This window comes from Aphelocoma coerulescens (genome assembly GCF_041296385.1).
Source record: "Aphelocoma coerulescens isolate FSJ_1873_10779 chromosome W unlocalized genomic scaffold, UR_Acoe_1.0 ChrW_unloc_scaf_1, whole genome shotgun sequence".
In the NCBI taxonomy this organism is placed as follows: domain Eukaryota; kingdom Metazoa; phylum Chordata; class Aves; order Passeriformes; family Corvidae; genus Aphelocoma; species Aphelocoma coerulescens.
This window is the reverse complement of record NW_027184080.1, coordinates 16679616-16690558: the sequence shown is the minus strand read 5'-3', so window position 1 is coordinate 16690558 and position 10943 is coordinate 16679616. Positions and strand designations below refer to the sequence as shown.

Sequence of the window (10943 nt, the reverse complement as noted above, 5' to 3'; positions counted from 1 at the left end):
AGCCCTCCTACCCTCCAAAAGATTGACACTCGCACCCAACTTGGTGTCACCTGCAAATTTGCTAATGGTAGACTCAATCCCCTCATCCAGATCATCAATAAATATATTAAACAGGACTGGGCCCAACACTGGTCCCTGGGGGACATCACTGGTGACTGGCCATCAGCTGGATGCAGCACCATTCACCATGACTCTCTGGGCCTAGTCATCCAGCCAGTTCTTAACCCAGCAAAGGGTGCACCTGTCCAAGCTGTAGGCTGCCAGCTTTTCCAGGAGAATGCTGTGGGAGGCAGTGTCAAAGGCTTTGCTGAAGTCCAGGTAGACAACATCCACAACCTTCCCCTCATCCACCAGGTGGGTCACCTGGTCATAAAAGGAGATCAGGTTGGTCTTGCTAGTAGCAGCAGCAATGGCTTTTGACTATTTGTAAACCATTGCTGGATCTAGTCAAGTTGGGAAAAGAAAACCAACAAAAAACCCCAAACCAGCCAAAACACCACACCCACCTAACACACAACCCACCACCAGGAGGGTGGCTGTGCCCTTCCTGTACAAACTGCCAAGCAAACTGCCGTGCCACACCCTCACTGATGTGCCAAGCTCCTGTTTGCAGTGCTCCGGGTCACTCACACTCCCTAGAGCCTTTTAAATTGCCTGCAAATTTCCTGGTGACTGCCTCTCGATCACCTGAATGGCTGGCAAGTCATTTTAGTCTACTTTGTCAGGTAAACAGGATTTATATGATCACACTGTAAGTATATCTGTGCCTTTTTCTTCTCCCACTTGACCCTCTCAATCAAATTAAATAGAAGTGAAGAAACCTTCCAAACAATTTAAGTGTTTACAACTTCCATAAAAATAAATGTCCAAATAGTGAAGATGCTTCTGGAGCTGCAAAGTAAATTCAGCTCATTTTTTTTAACAAGCAGAGAGCCCAAAAGGGAAAATTGTTCTTGTATATATGCTCTCATTGTGGGAAAAGCTTAAGTAAGAGATAAAAAGTCCTCAGAGCACTGACTCCAGAACAAGATCCACTTATATTAGAGAACTGGCAAAATCATTATTCTCAGCTGTAAGCCCTCTCTGCTGCATGGACAACTGCTTGCTTTTGAAGCAAGAAAAGAGAAGTTTCAAGGTAAATTAACATCAGGTTTTGTTCACCTTAACAAGCCATGTGTTATAAGGGAAAAAAAGATACTGTCACTCTTCACAAGCCCTTTGTTACTTACATCAAAATTCTTTGATACACCAAATACAAACTCTCCTCATCACAGACGGAGGTTCTGTCTTTAAGCAAAATAACGGATAAATACTGTAGGCATTTGTCTTTTGTGTGAAAAAAAACAAACAAACCAAACCCCCAAAACAAAACAACACAACAAACACCCTCTCTCTGGAAGGGATTAAAGAACAGTGACTTTATTTTAAACCATGTTGTCTGTAAGGGTGACAAAACCCCAATATCTTTCACAATGTGGCATGAAACCAGCAGGAACATGAAATGAACATGTAACATGAAACCAGCAGGAACATGACAGAATGAACATGAGAGGACAGAAAAGGGACTATGAAAGATACTTTCAGTCTGAATAATGTTTCAAGTAGCTTAGATTTTCAAAGCCATTTTAAAAGTTTTGGTCCCAAATACTCCACTATTTTTTTTCTGATTTTTCTGCCTATTTAATTTTCTCTTCTCTTAAACAGCAACAGAAAATGAGAAAACAGATCACAGGAGAGAGAGCCAACGAAAGCAAAGAGTTAAAATATACTATCAAGTACAGAAAGTATTCTGTAAGTTTTCAAATATAAGAGTAACACAGCAACTTTCACTTTTCCTCCACTTAAAGTAATCACCTTTTGAAAATGTTTAAAAGAAAATGTCCAAAATTCATGCCCAAGCTCCTCAAAGTTTTAAACACAGCATCTTACAGCTAGGAGAACACTGTTTATTTTTTTTATTTGAAAACCAAAGTTTGAAACACCTTACATTATACTTTAATTTTTATAAAGAAACATAATTCAAGAACTGAAAGAACAGTGTGCCACTAAATGTTAAGGACTATATTTTAAAAATCTTTATTTTAAAAAAGGTTCTAGAGGTATGATGAATTTAAGTTGTATTTTCAAGTCAACTACCTAAGCTTTAAAATTATTTAAAATTAAGTGCAAAATTGGACGCCCAGTCACAGATGAGGCTGTAGAATTCTGCTCAAGATAGAAGAGGCCTACCTCTGGCAGACACAACTGAACACTCACAAATTAACTCAGTCTGTCCCAGCCATGAATTCTGCAGATCTGAGTGACTGCTGATTAGGTCAGTTTGATCTACTCAATATAAACTCTCTCTTTCTAAGAAGGATATTAACTAAAGCTTTCAGTTAAGCAATAAAACCTTTCTAATTAGCAACAACAACAAAAAAATTACATGCTTGCTCTGTTTCAGGCACTTTTAAGATCATAGTTTATTTGCTGTAGGTAAAAAGCTAGTATATAGACTAAGGGATCTCTTAAATTTCAACTCTAAAGTTATATACCATCTAGTATTCTTACTCTGAATATTAACCAAAAAAAGTTTCTAGACACCTGTAAGCCCCACCATAAATCTTCATTGTTATGAGGAAAAAAATACATAGATCAATGCTTAATTTGTTCAATGCATATTTGCACTGTGAAACAAATGGGAGATAACAAGCAGTGGCAAAGAGGCAATACATTTTTTTAAAAGACAAAGTCTTATATATATATTTTACAATAGTGTGCTAATCAGCATAATTTTATATAAAAAATTAAAATATAGCACAGCATCCCATTACAGAAATTTTAATCATCTGAACTGCGGTCATTACTTGCTAACCATTTACATGCAACACCTACTAGAACTGACTTTTTGTTTTTAAAGTGTAAAATAGATTGAAAGGTTTGCGACAAATATTAATTTGTATACAAACAAACAAAAACTGCAGTCAAGAACTGTACTAGTCACAAGCCTCTTCCATATAGGAGGAGAAAAGAAGAGAAGGAAAAAAAAGTACAAATGATGATATGATGATAGAAAGTGGTCTCTTTCTATATGGTAATTATCAAAGACAATGCATAGACTTAGGATACCTGGATGGCAAACTCTGTAAATGCTGGAAACAAACAGCTTTCACATACATGCTCTTTATAGGAGGCCTTTTTTTCCATCAAATGGCTGATGACATATTAGGGGCACCAGGTGTAAAACTAGCAAAATACTAAGATGGGGCAGTTGTTAATTTACAATTTGAACTATATATACAATATAATGGAATGCATCCCATCCCAAAATGGGTTTATGAAAAAACTGGACCTTTCAACTCTAGCCTTATGACTCAGATATAATTTTAATGTAAACATAAATAAGCAAGAGACTTTCATGAAAAGTAAAATTTATGGGGCATTTTACAGGAACTATTGAAAAAGCTGCTTAATGGCATTTTTGCTGTTAAAGTAATTTTGTTAGATATCATTGAAACAACATCTGTATATAAAATGTCCTGACAGATACTTCAACATGAAGCTTTGGTGATTTTAAAAGGCCCTTCTTCAATCTGTTAGGAGTTGTACTGCAGAAGCATTGATGCATGCACACATCTGTGTCAGCTGAAACTAGTGATCCAACTGCATGCACATTTCCTTCTTGAGGTATTTTCCATGTTAAACCACTTCAATAACAGTAAGATGAAAAATAGACTAAACAAAGTATTTCAGATAACTCCAAACTGAATAGGAATTAGAATGCCAATATGGCAGTAAAACCTTTTTCTTTTGTTTTTAAATGGGAAGGTCTCTTGTACCAGCAGAATCCTGTATACAGATAGAGAAGGAGGGAATTCACCACATAATTTCTATTAAACAAGAGTTGATTCATCATGTGAGAAGGTACAAATTACAGAAAACATGAATAGTCAATAAAAGAGAAACAACTGGTTTACATGAAAGAAGAGAGAACACTTCAGTCTGAATGCAGTTATTTAGTGAACGCTGCTACAACAGCCCATAGAACCTCATTCATGTTGGCTTTCATACATTCAACCTCAGGGTCTAAATCCAGAAGTTGCCGCACTCTCTTTGTGGCTAAATCATACTGCTCATCCAGAAGGGGGGCAAAAGCATTCTCCAGAACATCTGAGGCGTGGGCTAAATAAACAAGTGCTAGCAAGCGCTTCTCCATGCGATGAGGGTCGTTCACCCATTTGTCAAGAACTGCTTCTTGAACCTTCTTAATGAGGCGTTGTTTGATATTGCTGTTGGTGAGAGGGTGTGTAGTCATGTCAAAAAGAAGGAAGTTTTGTTTTTCTGTGGTCAGTACACCTTTTTCCACTAGATTTTTCGCTAACCGTTCACGGACATTTCGCAATTGGTAATGCAACTTCAATGGGTTCCATGTTTCACCTAAAAAAAAAAAAAAGAAAAAAGCCAAGAGTCAGGCAAAGTTTAAGCTGTATTATTACAGTGATTCTCCCCCCTGCCTGCTGCAGAATGAGCTGTCAAATTAATATAGCTGACTATTACACTGACATATTGTGCTCATGTCAGTATTTAAAGTTTGGACAAAATGCTACTAAGCCATGTCTTGATTAGGGATATGACAAATAACCACTCTTGTACTGAAGGGAAAGGAAAAACCCCACAACCTCCCCAAACAAAACACCACACACAGCTATGAAGAAAGTTATAAACAAAAATAAGCATCTCCTCCAATCTTGTCCATTTGTCTACTTCCAGGCTTTTATCAATTCAGAAGCTGGAAGAAGTGTCATTGCCATTCTTTTTACCACAGAGATAAGCAACATCTACACTATATGTCCTACTCACTTCTCTATTTCTTCATGTTTACATTCTTCGCTCCCTTCCTGCCCCTACCAGATGAAACAGTAACATGCGCTGTGTGGGTGAAGGTGTGTGCATTGCACACAGGCACATGTTGGGCACAGGCTTTGATGTTTCAATAAAAATTTTTTCTAATGTTGTTTTGTAAAGTCAGGAGAACTGGGCACTTCAATGTGTGTGCTTAGAGGAGGGAATTTTAAAAGCACAAAATCAGCATCAACAACTACTGAGAAAGCTAAGGTTGCCAGATGAAAAATCGTTTGCAACTGTGTCGGGGTCTCCTCCCCCTGCCATGTAGCCCTGGGAGAGGGGCCCTGAGGGCACAGACACATGGAGTTTCCCTGCCCCTGGTCAGCCTCATTCCCCCATTGGTTGGTTTGTGTTTCCCTGCACGGGCAAGGACCCTCAACCCAGACTGTGAGAGTTCCTTGGCAGAGCTCCGGCCATGTGGCTAGGGAAATAAACATCTCTCTGAAACATCTAGCAAGAATCCGTCCATATATATTTCTTTTCCACGGGACTCCTGGTTTGATATAGGCGTGTTACAGTATCCCCACTGTAACACAACTGGTGGGTTAATACAATGCTTATTCTTCAAAACCCACTGGCCTATGGAACTGAGCACAATGTTTATTCTGTAGGAAGAAAAACTGGAAAGCAACCAGCCCAGTTGTGCCAACTTTTACCAGTTCACCAGGTGGTCAGGTATGATTTTGGGGTTGCCAACCACCAGGGACCACCAAAGAGACCCCCAGGACAGAATAATGCATGCATAAAGAGGAGGGAGCATATGTTAATGATTTTAGGGAAATGGTTATCATATGTGTTTATTCCAGGAAAATCAATGAATATGTATGTCAAATATAGTATATAAACAGGAAATTTTTCTGTACTCAGCATGCACAATTTTCAGAGGAGATATCCCCTTGTGCATCCAGCCAAATAAAGAATGCCTGCTTCTTAATGCTACATTGGTGTTAAGGAGGTGGGTTTTTTACTGATTTTTGGTAACAGTTTGGGCGACCCCAGATAGGTCCTACTTCTGAATTTCAACTGATCAGAGGGATCACAGGACCTCCAGCCGGCACCAAGGGATTCTTGGGGAGAAGCTGCAATCCCTGGACCAAAGGAAATCAGAGCAAGACCCCTGTTAAGATAAAGGCATTCTTTACTTTAAAGGTGTTAACCTGCCCATAAGGTGCAGCAAAAGCTTCACAGAGTTAGGTTTAAAGGTACCTAAGGCGGGAACAGGGAAGGTCCCTTCTAGGAGCTCCTAAATAGTAATTGGTTTGGAATATCACATGATTTAAATGGGAAATGGACCATCAAATTAAGAGGGGGCATTCTGGTAAAGTCCCCCTGGGAATGCATATTAAAACTTTGGGGAAAATTGTGGGAGGACCTGTCTTGGTTTGAAAGACAGGTTTCTGCTAAGGAAGGCAGGAGCCTCCCTTGGAATGGAGAATATGACCCCCTTCCCTCCGAATTATTATAAATTTGAAATTAAGGGGCTTTCAGGCAAAGATATGAGAAAAGTAATAACAGTTCTTTACTAGTATCTATAACAAGGCAGACAGTCAACAACAGTGGCATCGACAACAAACAAAACCAGAAACCAAGTAGCAGCCTTCTTGACTGCAGGCACTTTCCCCTTTGGTATAGTTCTGGTCACAGCCGGCAGGGGCGCTGGTGGCTCCCCAGCTGGGCAGGGCGTGTGCAGATTCCCCAGCGGCTGCAGGGGGCGCTGTGGCGCGAGTTCGATCATCTCTCTCACGTGGACAATGGCGGGCGCGCCAGCTGAAGGGATGGGAAACGGGCTTCCTTTACGAACTCACAGGGGCAGCCAATCCTGGTGCCCCCTCTGGACAGCAAAAAAAAGCTGTAGCAGGAACTTCGGAAGCAGCAAGCTGGAACATCTGGGACGAGAAAAATCCCGGAGTAGTGGATGAGATGTATCAGAAACTCCGCAGCTGTAGCTGGAACTGCAGGGCGTCCTGGCAGGCAGGAGGTGAAAGGCTACAGTGTAGCAAAAAACCCAGAGCAGTGGCAAAGAAACGGCAGAGGCTGGGCAGTGGCAGCCCAGCTCCCAAGCAGGGCAGGGAGAGGCTCCCCGGGATTTCTCACCGGCGCTGGCTGGTCCCTGCGTCCGGGCTGTGCAGAGGGGGGCAACCCTCAGCGGGAAACGAGGGTGTTCCCTGGTCCTGGCATGGCACGCACTGGCTCTGGGCTTCCCAACAGCAGAGTAGCAGAGAAGTAAGCCAGCAAGCCCAGTCACAGTGCCGAAGCAAAAGAAACAAAAAGAAACAGGGAAAACCCACAGAAGCAGCAGCATCCCTGGTCAGAGATACCGGCCGCATGGCCAGTCGAAGAGCCCACCCGGAAGGAAAGAGCTGCCCCTTGCCCTGCCCCCAACACTCTCTCGACCCCCCGGCCTGGCTTCCACTCATCGCAATACTCCTCCTGGAGTCAGGGAGGATGGGGGGGGGGGGGGGCAGTGGCCACCCCAGAATTAAGAAAACAGAACAAAACCCTCAACAATGATATGGGATAATAAACCATCCCCAAGACAGGACCACTCACTCAGAAACAATTGGTTGAGAATTGTAATGGTAGCTGAAGTATACTTTGGCAATTTGTATTGTAATAATTGGTGGCTGAAGTACACTTTGGCAATCTGTAATTTGGCCGGTTTGGCCAAATTTAGAAATATATCCTCTGAGAGAAGGCAGGAACAACCACCCCTCCCCCACCAGGTTCAGGAAAAAAAAGAAACTTTTTTCTCGAAGGAAAGTGAAAGAGATTAAAACTCTTTATTTAACAAACACACAGGAAAGGATAATAATGCTAAATAATAAAATCTCTCACTGTGGAGAAAAAAACCTGGGAAAATGTTAGAGTCCTCCCTTTGGTCTCCCTCCTCCTTGGACCTGGGACTTGGCCCAGGGCCAGGCCCTCTGTGCTCAGTGAAAAGTCCTCCCGATGTGTTCTGATATTGAAGCAGTCCAGCAGAAAAAGGGAAAAAATCCGAAATTCCAAGAAAAAACAAGTTCAACTCTCTGGAGGAAAAAAAAAAACCTGAAAAACTGGCTGAACCAAGCAAGCAGGGTGATTCTCCACTCCTCTCCCACCGCAGCAGAACGCAGAAGCCAAAAAAAATGCCGAGAACGAGAGTGTTATCTCTGTCTGTCCTTGAGGGTTTTTTTTCCTCTCTCCGCTCAGGCTCAGTTTAAAAGCATAGAAAGGTATATATACTAATTTCTGTGCATAGTGCAGTGATAGGGAATACAACATCAAGTCACCCCAAGACAAAGGAGGACATTGGAAAAGGTCAGGGGAAATCAGACAGGAAACCAAAACCTGGCTCTTCAAACTACCACGCTCATGACCTTAAGCAAAGATGAAGAATTTCCCTGAAGGGGATCAAGGGAATCATCCTCAGCTGAGCCTCTGGTTACATTATTGCTGGGGAATGAAAAGGTAAATTTTTTAATTGATACAGGAGCAACTTATTCGGTACTGAATACGTGCAGAGGAAAATTTAGCTTGGAACCTGTAAGTGTTGTGGGTGCAACATGGAGGAAAGAGAACAGGTCTTTTATACAACCATTACTATTTAAATTAAGAAAATGGTGGAGGACACCAATTCTTGTATATTCCTGAATGTCCAATCCCCTTGTTGGGGAGAGTTTTATTGGGAAAATTAAATGCTCAAATAACTTTCCAGGATGGGGAAATACAAATTCAAATACCCAAATCAAAAGCTGTTGAGGCAAAGATTTTTATGTTACAGGAATTAAATGAGGTGGAAGACATCCCAGAGGAGGTAGAGAATGCTGTAACCCCACTGGTGTCCTGGGTTGAGGTGTATTCTATTACCATCCTCATGGGCAGTGGAAATCAGGTGGGGCAGTGTTTCCTTGCCTCCTCCCCCCAGACTATCTTGCTGTTAATGGCCCATCATTGTCCTGCTGCATGACTCAGAGATAACTCCCTCCGGACTATCTTCTGTTAATGAGCCTAATCAACACTTGGCCTCATGACTCATTACCCCATTGTGAGATGCTCCACCCAGAGGGAGGAACCAAGCATCCCATCGTGGATATAATCTGGGACTCTAAACACCAGAGACACTCTTCCCACTGGATTTCCAGAGGACAGGAGCCCCACAGCCACCACTGGACTTTCTGAGGAAGAGCAGACCCCTTCTGCTACAGGATCACCACTTCAGAGGACTGCTACCACCACCCTGCCTAACAGGGACTCAGGTTGTATCTTGATTCTGTCAGTGTTTTCTTTTACTTTCTTTTCCTTTTCTTTAATTTCCATTAAATTGTTATTCTGACTTGGTGCCTTCCCCTGGTTTGTTTTCAAACTAGCACATAATTTGGTGCCCAATGTGAGGCCAGGCTGCTGAGAAAAGTCAGAATTACAATTTTGTATTGTAGAAGCCACCTACTCACTATGATGCTCAACATGCTTACATGGGTCTTGTACCTAGCTCTCTATATTTTTCCGCACATGGGGAACTATCTGCCGATTGTAATGCTCCTGTGTAGACCAGGGTATGGTATAAAATTTGCTTTATTAGTCTATTATGCCTACTGCATGATAACCTCCGAGACAATGAACATAATTCGGAATATATACTCAACTTTGTCTGCTTGTCCTACTTTAGGCTGCTACATCTGGGGCCTCAACAATCATACCCAGCCCCTGGGGGGAGGATTAAAGAATGGTTTTTTTCCAGCCTTTCAGACCGGACACAGCAGTTTTTGAAAATATTGAGTTCCCTGTGGATGTTAAGGATAGCATAATCTTCTTGTCAGTTCTTTTTTCTTTTTTCTCCATGACCTGCACTGTGTACACCATGCGGAGGATCAGAGCTATGGCACAGCATCCTCAGGATGAGAGGAAAAAAAGGAGCCGAGCAACAAGCACAATGTCTACACAGATTGTCGCAAAGAAGAAAGGAACCAAAAGCAAAGTGACAGCATCCATCTTTACTCAGACTGTCACAGAGGAGAAAGAACCCAGACCCAAGACCACAGCGTCCATGTCCACACAGACTGTCACAGAGGAGAAAGAACCCAGACCCAAGACCACAGCGTCCATGTCCACGCAGACTGTCACAGAGGAGAAAGAACCCAGACCCAAGACCACAGCGTCCATGTCCACGCAGACTGACACAGAGGAGGAAAAAACCAAAGGAGCTGTCAGCATCTCCACACAAACTGTCACTGAACCAGAACAGCCCAAACCGATTGCAGTTGCCCCTGTTCAGAAGAAGAAATCAAAAAGCAAGTCAGTCCGCATAGTGACTGACGAGGATGCAGCAGGACCTTCGCACCCAGCAGAAGAGGCAGAGCCAGAGATCATCACTCGGTCACTATCCCTGGGTGAGCTGCGTGACCTGCGGAGGGAATTCACCCGCCAGACAAATGAGTCCATCCTGACCTGGCTGCTCCGCATTTGGGACGCTGCAGCCAATGACACCATTCTGGACGGAAGTGAGGCCAGGCAGCTGGGATCTCTGTCCCGGGATGTGGTCATTGACCAGGGGATCGGGAGAACCCAAGAAACTCTCAGCCTCTGGCGGCGACTGCTTACAAGTGTAAGGGACAGGTACCTTTGTAAAGAAGACCTCCAGGTGCACCAAGGGAAATGGAGCACAATGGAACAAGGTATCCGATGCCTGAGGGAATTGGCTGTGTTGGAGATCATTTTCTCAGAAGACGAGAGATTTCCTGAGAGCCCAGATGGTGTCCAGTGCACATCACAGATGTGGTTGAGGTTCGCACGTCTGGGACCAGAGATGTACTCCCGTTACCTGGCAACGCTGCAATGGAGGGAAGGTGAGGACAGGGTGGGTGTCTTGGTGAACAAGCTGAGGATTTACAAGGACACCGTCACAGCCCCGTTTCGCACCCATGTCTCATTGGTTGAAACAAGGCTGGCTGAGCAAGTCCAGAGCTTGATTGAAGAAGAAGATTGAAGAAGATTGAAGAATCTCTGATGAGAGATTGGAAAAGGAACTTAAGGAAGAGATTTACCAGAGCTCGCCAGAACCAACAAGAGTCTCTGCCATTAGG

General features: G+C 43.0%; 1 protein-coding gene across 1 annotated transcript in view; it reads right to left on the bottom strand.

Moving 5' to 3' along the window:
• Nucleotides 1-1399: 1399 nt before the first annotated feature.
• Nucleotides 1400-10943, bottom strand: part of LOC138102747 (Golgi phosphoprotein 3) — a 125791-nt gene continuing 116247 nt past the window's right edge. Inside the window, exon 4 of the mRNA XM_069000498.1 lies at nt 1400-4416. Within this exon, the coding sequence (XP_068856599.1) occupies nt 3992-4416 (425 nt within the window). The 3' untranslated portion in view covers nt 1400-3991. The remainder of the gene's footprint in view (nt 4417-10943) is intronic.